General features: G+C 43.1%; 1 protein-coding gene across 13 annotated transcripts in view; it reads left to right on the top strand.

Annotated features, from left to right (window-relative positions):
- Window positions 1-16,079, top strand: part of mecom (MDS1 and EVI1 complex locus) — a 135,666-nt gene that overhangs the window by 110,916 nt on the left and 8,671 nt on the right. For 2 of the 13 annotated variants that reach the window (XM_031293192.2, XM_031293206.2), the window contains 8 exons: window positions 4,544-4,646; window positions 4,837-4,950; window positions 5,854-5,965; window positions 6,133-6,280; window positions 6,431-6,611; window positions 9,705-11,097; window positions 11,330-11,420; window positions 12,875-12,901. In XM_031293192.2, coding sequence (XP_031149052.1) covers window positions 4,544-4,646; window positions 4,837-4,950; window positions 5,854-5,965; window positions 6,133-6,280; window positions 6,431-6,611; window positions 9,705-11,097; window positions 11,330-11,420; window positions 12,875-12,901 — 2,169 coding nt within the window. The remainder of the gene's footprint in view (window positions 1-4,543; window positions 4,647-4,836; window positions 4,951-5,853; window positions 5,966-6,132; window positions 6,281-6,430; window positions 6,612-9,704; window positions 11,098-11,329; window positions 11,421-12,874; window positions 12,902-16,079) is intronic. The other 11 variants (XM_031293200.2, XM_031293198.2, XM_031293195.2 and 8 more) reach the window with 11 other exon arrangements.

Here is a 16,079-nt window from a genome sequence, read left to right as displayed (position 1 = left end):
TTTAATGGCTCTAAAACATTGCGTCACTGTAGATGTCTGGCATTTTGAATTTAATGGGATTAAAGTTGCAGATTATATATTTTTGTTTTTCTTTAATACTAGAATTAGCTGCACATTCAGTATTTTAACTAAATTGAACAAGGACAGCCTTTATTTGTATGACCTTTCTGTTTTATTGCTCTGTTTGACACTGCAGAGTTGAAAGCAACAGGAAATAACGGACAGGAAGGAGATGGCAGGTGTCGCAGTTTGAGAGTCACAATGAAATCTGTAATTAATTCAGCGTGCGTAGGTTTGAATTCAGTCCTTTACAAATAAAAACGGCTCTCTGAGAAGATCTGAAAATGATATGAAGTGAGAAGAATTTTACAAACTTTTTTAAAAGTATATAAGATAAAATAATGAATGGCAAACAATCTCAGCTAAGCTAATTTGTAATCATTAAGTCTTTTAACTTTGGCCTGCAACCTGCCCAAGCTCCCCTGATATCCTCATTTGTTTGCTGATGCACTGAACTGAACGACGCAGCCTGAGCACTACTTGCATAGATCCTTCCACGATCAGCATGTATTGTCGTTAAGATAATTAGGGCAATTAGTGCTGAAAACCCCTCCACTGCGCTCCTCACTCTACTGATTCAATTGAAAGGAAAATGGATTAAAAGTGTAATTAACATCATCCAACGAGGCCCTGAAGAGCCTTTCATAAGACAGTGCAGAGGGACATGAGCGTTAATCTCATTCACTCTATTGATTCTCACTCAGTATTGAGTGGGATGAAGTGGCTGAGGGGCATATTAGCAAAACACTGACAGTCATTCACAATGTAAACACACTGGCTGTAAAATCATGAAGTGATTGTAACTCACTGAGATTACAGTTTGGAGCTTATTCAGACATGAGAAACAAAGATTGTATTGTAAAAATAGATCATACTTGTAAAAAAAATAAGTATGACACTGACCATTTACACAAGATGCTACTTATTGTGATGTTACAGGACTAAAACGCCCCAAAAGTCATGTTGGAGATGTAGAGTTTCCACCTGACATTGACGATATGTCGTTCATTAGATACCAGAAAGTTGCTGCTTCCTCATAAGGTCACTTTCCCACAGCTGACTCGATCTAACATGAATACAGGCAGGTTGGCTTCCTTATGTTCATCCAGTTTGCTGGAACCAGCTGCACATTGTGTGCTTGTACTCTTTATTGCTATCTATGTCGCCAAATGGTTTTGTGTATAAGCCAAGAAATGGTGACTGCCAAAAGTACTGTACATTGCATGACCCTGATAACCGCAGGTATAATCTTTTTTCCATAGCTTTTAGATGTTAAAGTGGCTTGAGATTTAAATTGTTCGCACTAAGAGCAGCACCCAGACTGAGAATTCATTGTGGCAGGACAGCAGCGTCAGTGAATGGCATACCTGTCGATTGAGCTCTGTGTGAGCGAGGAGTCGGCCAACAGGGTGTGACCGGGGAAAATGTGACTGTGTTTACTCTGCTAATGACTAATGGTGTCAAAATAACCAAGTAGTCCCATTATGGCCTTTGATCCTCTCGTGGTTGTAACTGACGGAGAGAGTGAGAGAGAAAGAAAGAGTAAGATAAGTAGTGAGTTGAATAAATGAACGTACATAGGGAGAAATGTACATAATACATACATATATATATAAAATAATACATATTTTAGACAATAAAGGTCTGTCAATTAGGGGACTAGTTTCTATGGCTACTACTGCAGCCTGTGCAGAGCAGAAGAAAACCATTGCATTAATGTGAAAATGTACAGATGTGTATTACCAAAGAAGAAATAGTTTAAATATTTTCCAAATTAATTTCTTCTGTGTTGTTTTTGTTTTCAGTACAAGTAAGCTATGGCGTTGATGCTGAAGCTGATTGCTTTGTCAGTGTGAACTGACCCCTGACCCCCTGACCCCCTGGCTATCTTATCTACAGAATGACGTGGTATTTTAAGCCACTGTCAAACTGCTGGTAGTCAGTGTGTGTTGGTGTGTTTTTTTTAGTGTGTCCATGACATGTTAAGGATGACCCCCCCTAGAATTCAAACACTGCGTCCTCTGTTTTGGAGTGAGTCCCTGCCTTTTGTGTGTGTGTGTGTGTGTGTGTGTGTGTGTGTGTGTGTGTGTGTGTGTGTGTTTTCACTGTTTATCTGTGGCGTCCCTCGGGGAAGAGGTGGAGCTGTTGGGGGAATTCCCCTCATACTCGTAATCGCCCTCCTGTGCCTGCTCGTGTGTGCACTTACTGTACGCTACCCCAAAACACATCATCTTGTGCAGCGAGCACAGAGAAACAGAGCAACAAATTTGTATTGATCCCTAAAAGAGGGAGGTCCGAGGTCACTGACACTTCAGCAATTTTTGCAAAGTTTGCTTCTGGCTTGAAAGACTCACCTGGCTCTTTTGTCTTCCTCACTATGTGTTACTTAATTATCTCCTCTTATTTGTAAAACATACTAAAATTATAAACTTCTAGTTGCATTTTACCATGAACTTGTACTCTTGTATTTATGGACAAAGTAGTTTTGGCAGTGTCCATTATTTTTTATGTTCCGAGACCTCGGTCCACACCCTGGTAGCTTTCCAAAGAGTTTCCCTTCTTGGTCTCGGTATCAGTCTCTCAGAGTGTAATCCCTACAGACTCACATGTCTGTTTGAACTGCTGCTTGATTGTTTCTAAATCACAATATTTGCGTGGCCTTACAGAGGTGACCGACACCGGAAGGAGTGTGTCTGTTTGTGTATGCATGCATGTATGAAGTTCCATCCATGTTCAAGCATGTGTGTGTTTATGGTGTAGTCAGATGTTGGAGTAGGGTATGTCAAGGATTAAAGCTCCTGTCATGACTCTCACCGTTCAGTTCCCTTTATTCTTCCTCAGAAACAATGAGGGTGCAGCACCAGACACCAAAACTGCAAAGAAAAGTTGGCAAACGTGTTCTCTATGGAGCAGTTAAATTCATGAAAACAAAAATATTTTCTGGGTTATATTTAGTGGTTGATATGTAATGTGTCTCTCCTGGTCTGGATAACTGTAATGACTCTGATTTAGCCCTGTAATGGGAGTCAGACTTGTAGTGCCTGCCACCCTCCCACTGACTTTCTTGGCTGCTTAGATTTTGTTTTAATGCCTGAATTTAAATCATACTTTCATGCTACCACAAAGCTGCATCAGTTACTGTGCACCAATCACTCCTCAGTTATTGACATGCAAGTGCTCTGCCTTTGTCAGACCCTTTATTTCAGTGACTCTCAGTCTAGGAACTTCCTGTGCTTCAGTGAGTCACAGTGGAGCCCAAAATAATAAAAAAAAAAAGGTACCGTCATATTTAGTATTATATAATTTGCCAGAAGTTAGAACAATGACACAAACAATTATAGCATAGTCGACGGAATACATCATGATATTTATTGTGACCAAGATAGTTATCATAACTCCCTGCGGAGCCAATGTGGCTCTAGTCTCCTAGTAGTGCTCGCCAGGAATTCTGTCCATAAGCGGTGTACCTGTGACCCGTGCCTTCCCAGAAGCCCCCCTCCCTCCCTAATGCATTTCTAATAAATCCCCCTATCATCATTGTCACGTCGACGCGGCAGAGGAAGCTAATATGTTAAACCTCCAAAGCATGCCAAAAATAACACCATGCCTAATTGTTTTACAGGCAAAGGCTATTGTGTGTCCATGGGAAGCAACAAAGTCCCAGGATCTCTCAGCTGATTCTTTCTCTGACTGACCACCTCCGAATACACACTGTTTCACAATCAATCTGTAATGTAGCTGAAATGAATGCAGTTAAATCAGCACCATGACTATTAGAAATGCTGAAGCTTTAGAAAATAAGTGGATTAAGGTGGAATTGTGTGGTGTTAGTTCTTAATTGATCTCACTGTTTGGAAGTTTCATCATTCACTACAATACTCAATTAGTAGAATGCTTTTTTTTAACCGCTTGCTTGTTTTTACAGTTTATCACTATACATTTCTAAGCTTGCTCTCTACACATTTATTTTGCACGTATTGCCTACTACAAGTATTACTAGAGAATCCAGTTTTGTGTGTGTATACACCTTGAGACAGTATATTTATTCTACAGTATGATTTGTGCTTCCATATTATTTTCATGAAGATGGATGTCTTATATGATGGTAAATTAAAGCTAATGAGTGTGTGTATGTCCATGCATATGTCTCCTCCAAGTGTGTGGTGGTACAAATATGACAAGCAGTGTGTAGCAAATTTGCATGTGTGTGTATATGCATATACAGTACCAAGAGCAACTCCAAGTGACCTCTGCTGCTTTCATTTGGTAGCTTCGCCTACATTGCGATGCCATTATGGGCAATGAAAAAATGAAGAAATGAAAAACAAAACAAAAACAGCTGCAACGTCTTTACAGGACACCAAAAAAGGCAAATTGAGCACAGCAAACTATGTTGATCCATACAGTTTTGTCTGACCTTTGTAATTAAGCTGTGATATAAAAGACACACAATTTAAATTAAATCCCCTTGTGTGTGTTGCAGATCTTCTACAAAGTCACCAGTGAGATTTTCCCGGGTGAAGAGCTGCTACTTTTCATGAAGGCTGAGGAGTATTCATGTGACACCATGGCTCCTGATATTCATGGTATGCACACACACACACACACACACACACACACACACACACACACACACACACACACACACACACACACACACACACACACACAAACACACACACACACACACATTTCTGTCTATTGCAAAGAGCTGAACAACACATACACCTCACTTAAATGCATGATATGCTAATGTTTCTCTTTCTCATAATGCAGAGGAGAGGCAGTACCGCTGTGAGGACTGTGACCAGCACTTTGAGTCCCGCAACCAGCTGCTTGACCACCAGAAGCAGCCGTGTGGGATGCCCCCCTCCTCCTTCCTTAACCCAGGTTTGACTTTTGTTTTTAAATAGGTGGGCTATTTCCATGCCATTGTAAACAGTTGGTACTGAAGAGTGACAAGAAGGATGTGTAGCCAAATGGGGAGAATATGACATAAATGATGTAAGGGCTCTGTTTCCCACCAGAGCCACTGAAAATGAGATCATACAACAATGACATTGAGGAAAGAAGAGTCTACAAACTGGCATCAGTTGTGTTTTATTTAGAACATTGCTGAGCTAAATGACAACAGTTAATGCAGTATAAGATAAGATAAGAATATCCCACATTATTCGTCCAAGACTTCAGATTAGTAACAAGAGATTCAGTGTAAGTTATATGAGACTGGATCACAGACTCAGTAATTGACCAGGGCCTGCAGCAATGCAAATCATAATATTTTCCCCATATGATCTATGTAAAGCAAGGCAAGGCAAGGCAGCTTTATTTGTATAGCACATTTCAGCAACAGGGCAATTCAAAGTGCTTAACATAAAAACGATTAAAAAAAAAGATAAAATACGAGAATAAAAGTTACAGTGCAGTATAAGAAATTAAACATTAAAGAGCAGTTAAAAACAGTTAAATATATAAAAGCAGATAAAATACGAGATTACTTTTACTCTCCTTTTCCCATTGTACCAAAATTTAATGGTTAACTATTTTCAGGAAACCTAAAATTTGATCATCAATATTCTAAACATTGGAGACATCCAGGCCCGTATTTTTGTATTTTTATGTAATGAAACACTGCACAAAGTTTACATTAAGTTAACCTGCAGTCCTTGGCTGTTTGAATTTTGAAAAATGTTTGATATACAAATTGTGGATAAACCCCGTACCATAACATTGGATTATTTTTTTTCATCAATTTAAACTGCCTTCCTGCTTTACTTTATCTTTTGTATCTAGGAGGGGACAGTGACCTGCAGGCCCAGGAACCTCAAGACATGCGACCCCTCCGCATGTCCCATGGTCTACACGAGTGTAAGGAGTGTGACCAGGTCTTCCCCGATGTCCAGAGGTAAATGAATAGTTGAGGCACTCAGAACACATAGTATATTATGGAGAGCTTTGTCTAATTTTCATCTCGATCAATACAGATGTAGAGCTGGAATTGTCAGACACCCATATGACACAAAACAAATGTCTAAATCCTCGTTGTTGTTCTATGTTCTGTGTTTCCTGCAGTCTGGAGGCCCATACTCTGTCCCACTCTGAGGATAGGGAATATAAGTGTGACCAGTGTCCCAAGGCCTTCAACTGGAAATCAAACCTGATCCGACATCAGATGTCGCATGACAGTGGCAAGCACTATGAATGTGAAAACTGCTCAAAGGTAGAGTGATGACTCTTGGAGGGGATTTTGAATTAATGAGCAGAGTTTGTCCAAGTGTCTGCTTTTTCTTTATTGGAGATTTGTATTACTCTCTTGTTCATAGAAGCTGATAGTAACTCCCCTGTGTGTTTGTATGGTTCCTTCCCCCAGCAGGTGTTCACAGACCCCAGTAACCTGCAGAGGCACATCCGCTCACAGCATGTTGGGGCGCGGGCCCACGCCTGCTCTGACTGCGGCAAGACGTTCGCAACGTCTTCAGGCCTCAAGCAGCATAAGCACATCCACAGCAGTGTCAAGCCCTTCATGTGTAAGTCACTAAGACCCTACCTATGTAAGTCTCCTCAGTACGTTATAATAATAATTACAATATGCTTGTGACTTGCCTTTGATAGAACTACTGTGATGTTATTGCAAAACTACATTTTTATTCTTCCTCAGCTTCTTCTCAAGAGTCATGTACAGTTACATGTTATGCAGGTATCACCCATGGGATTATATAGTAGCTGTGTTTTTGAGTGGCAGTACGATAATTTTTTTAAGACAAGAGTGATGCAGTTTTATCTGCATCAGCACTCTCACACAGTGCTGATATAATGATAGCAGCATTTAGACTAGCATGTAATTTGACTCTAACCTTACTATTGCCTCTCACAGTGACCCAGCCTCACCTGCTGTTGACGCCACAGCTAACGTTGCTTTCTCTCTCACATACACACACTTTTTTCCCCCACTCCTCAGTAAATGCTAACTCCTGCAAGACCCAAACACACTGTGACCTTTCACATTTCCACCACCTCCCACCGCAGATCTGATCTCCTTCCCCTAAAGCATTATGACCTTCACCCTTTGCCCCGTCTCTCTTTCCCTGATCCTTCACACCGACACACACACACACACACACACACACAAGGTCACATGAACCTGTACACACACCAAATACACACTCTTTCTCCTGCTCAAACAAACACACATTAACACAATCACACACATCAATACATAGGCCAGAGTGACTGCATCTCCACTTAAGACCTCTGACTCCACTCGCTTCTCCTCTCTTCCTCCGCCACATGCACCATTCCTCACAAATAGCAACCACATGTACAGCCCTCTTCCCTGTGCTCCCTCTGAATAGGAGTCCATTTGCTGTAATCAGCAGAAAATATGCAGGTTTAAAAACAACTAATGGCTGTGTAAAAAAGACAGAGCAGCTTCAAACATGACTTCTGCCTGGGAGAGACCATGTGTGTGTCCGAAGTGTTTGTTTGTGTGAGTTCTGTTGAAGGTCATGTACGTGATTTGGACAGTGTTGTACTGTATGCACACGTGATTCTGTTTGTATGTTAGCGCACGCGATGCGTCAAGGATGTGTATGTATCAGAGCTTCTCTACTGTATGAAAGTGAAGCACTCAGGCCTGCAGGTTATTCATTTCGACACTGAGCTAGCCACCACTTTGCCACTGCTCTCTTCTCAGGAATGTGTTTATAATATTTTATTTCAGTTTATTAAGAGCTGACGAATACACGCGTGTAGTGAATCAGATCGCACACTCAGTGGGTCATGCGTGTGTGTTGTTAGTCTGTAAATGTCACTACATGATTTATGGTGCAGGGCTTTTTTCTTGTAGTTTGCTCAGGCCATGTGGCTATACTTGTAAAAACACACACAAAGAGAGAGCAATAGAAGCAGCTACTCCATATACACACACTGAGTAGACAGATTTAAAAAATACTTGTTGACTATTAGAAGTAATTAATCGATTCTGTGGATGATACAACCTTTTATTTTATTTAAAAAATGTTTGTAAGTTTTTTTTAAGTAGACATACTACCTACCTCACTGTGAATGTCTACAGCCTCAGTTAAAACTGATTCTTTTTAATCAACTGAAAAGTATTCAGATTCAGTTTCCTAATCTTTTCATCTGTGTTGCAAGACACATGCACAGCTCACAGAGAGGAAATGACAAAATCAAAGGAATCAGGCACTCTTCATTTTGTTTCCCCCAGATGTTTTCTAAATGTTTTCAACTACCTTTCTACCCTGATTGTGTCCGCCAAAGCCAAGCCAAGCCACAAATACAATTCATTTCAAGTTAGTTTTCTGGGTCTATTCATTAAAATTAGACTTTTTTTCATAGGATTACATTCACTCTTGGCTCGAGCATTCCCATTTGGCGTTCCTCTGGGCTGTTTATTTAAATCTTTCCACAATACTTCTTGCCGCTCTTCCTCTCCATCTCCTTAAATTGCCTCTTGTGCACCTTGTGGCTGGAAGGCATCCAAAGTATGCAGATGTGTAATCACAGTGTGGGCCTAACTACTTCCTTATCCTCGTTTTGAAGATCTCATAACAATGTGAGCAAAATCAATCATCTAGAGCTGCTTCTAACAGCTTTCTGATATTGTCGGATGATCAAAGTTCTATTGAAACATCATCTGTAGCGTAGCTGATCTGCAAAATATCCTTTAGTTTAGGTGGGGGCCAACTTTCAGAAACTGCATTCTTGACTTTTATTAGAATAGCAAGAGAAAAGAGCATGGGAAAACAATAAGTACTTGGCTACTAGTACATTGTCAATTCGAACTAATCATCCATTGGTAGTAGATAATGTTGACAGACTCATAATGGCGATAGATAATGTCAGACATTGAAGTTTTGTCTCAGGACCGGGTGTTGCCACTGTATGTCATCCAGGGTCATACAGAGCGACAGGCAAACAGGGGTTGACTGTGGGAAGGTCACTTAGCGCAGGACGACAGGGACCCAGCAATGGGGACAAGGTGAGGGGGTGACAGAGAGGACCGGAGGGGGAAGAGGGGCAGTAGAGGACGTGAGACCTGTCCCTGGGAACTGGACTGCAGGATAGGATTCATTCAACTCTGCTTCCTTCACAAACTTAAAATAGAGCCATTGTACTGCATGCGGCTAAGAATGTGTGTGTATCTGTATGTCTGTGTTATGTGAATATTTTGTGAATGTGCCTGCATGTCCGTGTGTGTGTCTGTGTGTGATTGTTTATGGACTCCCTGGGAGCGTCCCTGGGAGGACAATGGGGCTGGAGATGCCTGGGAATTTAGTTTGATGTGCAGGTGATGAGTGGCAGCAAGTGACTCACACCGTCAACCAAACAGATTCCCTTACAATACCAGGATCTGGACACACCTCTCCTCCTTATTTTGCTGGAAAACTGTTGTCAGAGTATTGATGGGAACACAAGCATATTATTCATACTGTGCTTCCTCTGCCTTTGCCTCAGCCAGCCTGAAGCTTGTTAACTAGAGATGTCATATCATGTGATGTTATTTTCTATGTGTGTGTGTGTGTGTGTGTGTGTGTGTGTGTGTGTGTGTGTGTGTGTGTGTGTGTGTGCGCGCGGGTGTCGGCGTGTACTGATACGTTCTGTCTGTCTCTGTGTCTCTGCAGGTGAGGTATGCCACAAGTCCTACACCCAGTTCTCTAACCTGTGTCGTCACAAACGCATGCACGCTGACTGCCGCACACAGATCAAGTGCAAGGACTGTGGGCAGATGTTCAGCACCACATCATCCCTCAACAAGCACCGTCGCTTCTGTGAAGGGAAAAACCATTTCACAGCAGGGGGATTGTTTGCCCAGGGTATGCCACTCCCTGGCGCCCCTGGCTTGGACAAATCGGCTCTGGCGATGGGCCACACCGGTGCTGGGCTGGCTGATTACTTTGGGGCCAGTCGCCACCACGGCGGGCTTACCTTTCCTGCTACTCCAGCATTTCCCTTCAGCTTCCCTGGCCTCTTCCCCTCTGGACTCTACCACCGGCCACCACTCATTCCTGCCACCTCTCCTGTCAGACAACCAGCCCATGCACCTCTTGCTGGGCCTGGTGCAGAGCTGAGTAAGAGTCCACTGCTGCCTCCAAGCCCTGGACTTCAGGAGTCCCGAGAGCTCCTCAAGGCACTCCGTAAAGACAGTGGTGCACCTGGAAACCAGATGCCATGTTCCGAGCTCCACACCCAGAGCTCCTCGTCCTCCACAAAGCAGCGGAACAAGCAGAGTGACCATTCCGAGAGCAGTGACCTGGACGATGTCAGCACGCCCAGTGGAAGTGATCTGGAGAGCACATCAGGCTCCGAGATGGAGAGTGACATGGACAGTGAGAGGGAGAGGGGGGCTACTCGAGAAAATGGCAAAGGCCCCAAGAGGAAGGCCAGTGAAGGAGGCCCCCAGAGCCCCAGCCTGACAGGCAGCAGTGCTGCTAAAGACTTTCCAGGCCCTTCCCTCATCCCATCCTCGCTGGACGAGCACACAGCCGTTACAGGGGCTGTGAATGACTCTATTAAGGCCATTGCCTCCATTGCTGAGAAGTACTTTGGCTCCACAGGGCTGGCTGGCCTGCAGGACAAGAAGGTCGGAGCCATGCCCTACCCCTCCATGTTCCCCCTGCCTTTCTTCCCAGCTTTCTCTCCTCCAGTTTACCCTTTTCCAGACAGGAACCTCAGACCTCCAGGCCCGAAGGGCGAGTCACAGTCTCAGGCAGATGACTGCAAGAAGGCCCAGGGCAAAACTTCATCCGAGTCACCATTTGACCTCACTACTAAGCAGAAGGAGGAGAAGTCTGCCACATTTGCCGCCTCCAAACCAGGGGCCTCCCACTCCATTGGTCAGGATCAGCCACTAGACCTGAGCCTGGGGACTAGGGGCCGTGGAGGCAATCCAAAAGAGGAGGAGACAAAGAATAACCTAGGGTATGAAGAGGAGAAGGCAGTGGTGGAGATCCCAAAAGCTGACTCCTCTTTACAACATGCCAGGCCCACCCCTTTCTTCATGGACCCCATCTACAGGTATTGTTATTCCCAGTAGCTTACATAACCACAATTCAATTCACTACAGCAGTTTTACATCATGTGTAAACACAACAACAAACTTAACTGCTGTTACACATTGTATTATGCAAGAGTGTGAAGAAGTTTTCATACTGCTAAAACTCCTCTGGTGTAATTTACTGTCATGTAATTGCTAATTGTATTACCAATATTTGCTGCTGTACATGCGTTAAGAGAAATCTATTATTAGCAGGGTTGAGAAGAGGAGAATGAGCGACCCGTTTGAGACTCTGAAAGACAAGTACATGCGGCCAGCTCCAGGCTTCCTCTTCCACCCACAGGTAGGTTCTGACTGTGGCTTCAGCGGGAACTGGGACAACCTGGGGTATTTAGAAGGAATATAATAAAATGGCACACTCCTTATTTGGACTAAATCACATATTCTCACCAGTCCAACTATACATGTTTACCTATTGACTGTTATTCTGTTTATTTAGTTTATTCGATTTCACTATAGTTGTGATATGATGTCTCTTGTCATGTAACCAGTTCAATGTTACGTAGGTTCCCATATCTACAAATGTGACAGCAGCATGGCGTTAAAACAGTTAAGATATTTTTATGACTCTTTGTATAAGGAACTCTAATTCAGAATGATTGTCCCAGGCTGACCAAACCGGATTAATCAGGATTAGTATGTGGCTCCAGCCTTATCCATACGACTGCCTGTTAAGCCCGTTGTTGGCTATCTGAAACAGATGTGGCAGAGAGAAAGGGCACACTCTGACACGTCTTCCCATAACATGTCTTTGATTACAATATAAAAAATGATATGCTCTTAAAGCAATGATTTCTGCCCCTGGGTTCTCTGTGCCATTATTTCCAGTGTCAGAATCCATACATGTATGTGTGTGTGTGTGTGTGTGTGTGTGTGTGTGTGTGTGTGTGTGTGTGTGCGTGCACGCGGGTGTATGCGTACGTGTGTATGCGTACGTGTGTCTATAACGTGTTGCATTGACGTTCATTTGTTTAATCTTCCCCCGCGGGTGAGAACGGCCCGTCGGAAAGTGAAAACACCACTTTCTCAGGCATATGATTTTTTTTTCCTCTTTTCTGGCCGTTTCAGGTCTGGTTTTTACAGGCTGTTTCATTTGTCTGATTTATGTCCCCTGTCCAGACTGCTGCATGGGCTCAGCCTGCAGCAGCCACATGGCCGTCCCACACGCCTTAATGAGGTGTCCTATCAGTAGAAACACTAACAGAGTGCTTAGGCCATCTTTATGACTTTATGATGTCTGGACACACAAATCATTCCCAGAAACACCAGACCCGTGTAGGTCTAACCCAGACAAGCCAAGGGGCCCTTCTGTATACTGTTCAGGGGGGTTGTTTTCAGTCACCTGACTCACTCTTGAGCCATATATCAAAAAAAAGAGGTTGCAAAGTTGAGGGGACTGGAACTTTTTTTTTTTCAACCTTTAGTGATTCGGTTTTTTATTTCCTGGCAGGATATTTTACTGCTAAGCAATACTGGCTTAGATTACATACTGGCATTGTATTTGTGGCCTGCTATAATGAGCTTATTGAACACCAGGAAGTGTTGGGAACTATTAGAGCCTCCTATAATTCCAGCACCATAACTTTGCAGATAGGCAGCTCATTGCTCATTTAAAGTTAATCACATCGGGATCCATCATTCCCTCTGTACCCATGTGTGTCCAATCAAAAACTGTTGATTCATGCGCCACTTCCTGGTTCTGACTGCTTTCTTTTTTCCTTCTGTTCCGCCCCTCAGTTTCGTTTGCCAGATCAGAGAACTTGGGTAAGTTCCTCTTTAACCTACAATACTGCCATGTGTCTGTATCTCTACCAAACAGACCCCATCTCCGAATTAATGCATGGGCTGCATATCAGTTTACAACTGACATCACCCTGCATTCGCATGGCTTTAGCCCATCACCATCATGCAATGACTGGACTTGTCTGTCTGTTTCTGGCCATAGAACTACTTTCTTATATAAAGAAATGTCATTTGAATGTTTATATTGTACATAATATTATATTATTTTGTAGTAATTCCCCTTAAGTATTTGAGCCTTGCTTTTTGATGTGTTTACATCTAGACATATCCCCTTTCTGATTCACATAAAGGGATTTAAGTGGGGATTTCCAGCCGAGATACTCCGTGTCCATTCAGCAGCTCTGAATATGTGTATGAGCAGGGCTCTTCCAAATGGGCATGGGGGGGGGGGAGTTGGGATAGAGGGTGGTGTTTAGGGGGGCTGCTTTACATCAGCGCAAGGGTAACAGTCTCTTTGGGACACTGGCGGTGGGACTGGGGGGTTAGTGCCTCCCTCCAAACATCTGGTTCCCGATAAAGATCAACAATTGAGAATGCATCTCACTAATTAAGGCCCTCACAGCATCACTGACATCTGAAGATAGCCAATCAACTGCTGGTCCCAGTGCGACGCTACAGCAACAAGCAAGTTCACAGACACACACATACTGCCCGGGGGGGACGGACAAGGGGGTTTTGTGAGGTGCATGTGTGTGTGGGGGGGTTGGGGGGGGGGTCTCTTATACGAAGTAGGGGGGTTTATAAAACCTTTGAAAAATCACTTTAGAGCAAAATGTGGAGTCATTTTATCCTCTTGTTCTTTAAGTCGAACATTTCACACACACAGCATTGTCAAACAGTGGCCTAATAAACCTGGCTCACCATCCATAAAAACGGCTCAATGGACGGGGGTTTTTAAAGTGTAATTTGTGGCACACCGATGTTACTAATTTTAATCATAAATAAATACATCTAATCCATGGGATTGGATGTGTAAATCATTTACTGCTTGACTACAAACAAAGCATTTGACCCATTTAGAGAATCTGCCAAAGCATAAAATGTTCTTTTTCCACCAACATGGGCCATGCAACAATGATTTCAAAAATTAGTTCTGAACTGAAAAATATTAATATGAAAATATTCATTTATATCATGTACAAAGCTTAATTGTTCATATATTAACATATGCAGGATAATTGTTTTTAGAACATTAACTCTTGCATGTGCCATAGCACTGTTCCAATGACAAGTGCATAGTATCTAATGCTGCCACATACAGCCAGTCAAATACTGATATATAATAATAATAATAATAATAATAATAATAATAATAATAATAATAATGCTATAATTTCTAGGATCCAGAGGCAAAGGTTGACCAAAGGTGTAAGATTAAACTCTTAATGAAGTGCAGCAGCATGAGTGGGTGGAGGTGGTGATCAGAATTCCCCAGGAGATGGAGCCGGGACAGAGTAGTTTCAGCTCTAAAATCGGACAGGCTCGATACTGCCAACAGTATTAGGGGACCTAATGTTCCCGAGAGTTATGGGTTCTTGTTGAGCAAAGCAGACAAACTGAGAATTCACTCTGGTGCCTGAAAAGAGCCCGATGAATTACACAGTGCACATTCATAAGAAATATGAAAGCATTTCACCTCCCTCTTCTCCACAACCCCTTGCCTATCTTTCAATCCATCGCCCTCCTTTCTCTCTTTCTCTCTCTCTCTCTCTCTCTCTCTCTCTCTCTGGCTCTGTTCTCTCTCTTGCCTTTGATTCATGGCATGCAGCATTGGCATATTCATAATCAAACGGACCTGACACTCCACATCCTCCCTCAGTGGGAACGTCGACGGCTGCGGCAGGAACTTTACACTCGGCCGTCACTCCTAATCAGCCGCTCCCAACACCAGGCTCCACCATCATCCATCAGCCCTTCTCTCTCCGGGCCCTGTTTCTTTCTTTATTTATTTCTTTCTTTCTTTCTTTCTTTCTTTCTTTCTTTCTTTCTTTCTTTCTTTCCTCTTCCTTCCCACTCTTCTCCCCTATCGTCTAGTCCTTCATCATGTTTCTTCTCCTATTCTCTTCCTCTGTTTCTTTTCCCTTGGTCTGCTCCATTTTGGCGTGAAGCCTGAGAGTGACAGGGGGTGAAAGCAGGAGATGAAATGTCAGAGTCGGAGCAGGGCTCTGGTGGAGGACCCGAATCACCATTGATTTGTTGCTGTATGGAAATAAGAATAAGAAACAGGCTGAAAATTCAATACACGCAAAATAATGCAAATTTGTGTGGCCCCTTTAAAAAAAGGGGGGGGACTCCTGTGTGTGTGTGTGTGTGTGTGTGTGTGTGTGTGTGTGTGTGTGTGTGTGTGTGTGTGTGTGTGAGATGGGCTGACAGGCCCTGCGGCCTATTGGGACCCCCTCACCCCGCCCCTCCCTCTAGTTCTCCCTTCACTCCCCCTCCAGCCCCCGCTCCTACCCCATCCCGCCCCTCTCAGCCCAGCGATATCATTATTACCCGTGTCTGGCCCTTGATCAGTAATGTCAACATCTTTCATATTGACGAATGTGCTGTCTGCCCGCATTGTGCACAGAATAGTTTACAGCCCAGCAGTGGACATGAATCACTCCTCTGCCACACACACACACACAAACACACACACACACGGACATGTATCTGACAACACACAGATACACACTAAGCACCTACAATCACACTCGCATACTACGCACATGCCTTTAAGCACACATATTTTACACACTCTCACAAATACAAATGCATTACAAATACATTCTTCTCTCTCACACACATACATATATTTTCTCTTTCACACACATTGATGGCAATTAATCAATTACGGCCACCATGCAGCACATAGTTTCTTGTTCATATACACACACACAGACCAACTGACAAGTCCACATATCTCCTCGGAGAAAACCTGATGAAAGTAAATGTTCAGCTTCATTAGTAGATTGGCTGCAGTCTTTAATCCTCTGTGTGTGTGTGTGTGTGTGTGTGTGTGTGTGTGTGTGTGTGTGTGTGTGTGTGTGTGTGTGTGTGTGTATGTGTGTATGACACTAACTACAAAGTTATGAATCAGTATCAAATGTACTTGCCATGCACAGATACTGTACCAGGGATTTAACCTTGTGATTCATGA

This window comes from Sander lucioperca, chromosome 5, assembly GCF_008315115.2.
Source record: "Sander lucioperca isolate FBNREF2018 chromosome 5, SLUC_FBN_1.2, whole genome shotgun sequence".
NCBI classification, from domain to species: domain Eukaryota; kingdom Metazoa; phylum Chordata; class Actinopteri; order Perciformes; family Percidae; genus Sander; species Sander lucioperca.
Note: the sequence above shows the minus strand (reverse complement) of the source record. Positions and strands in the feature narration are given on the sequence as shown.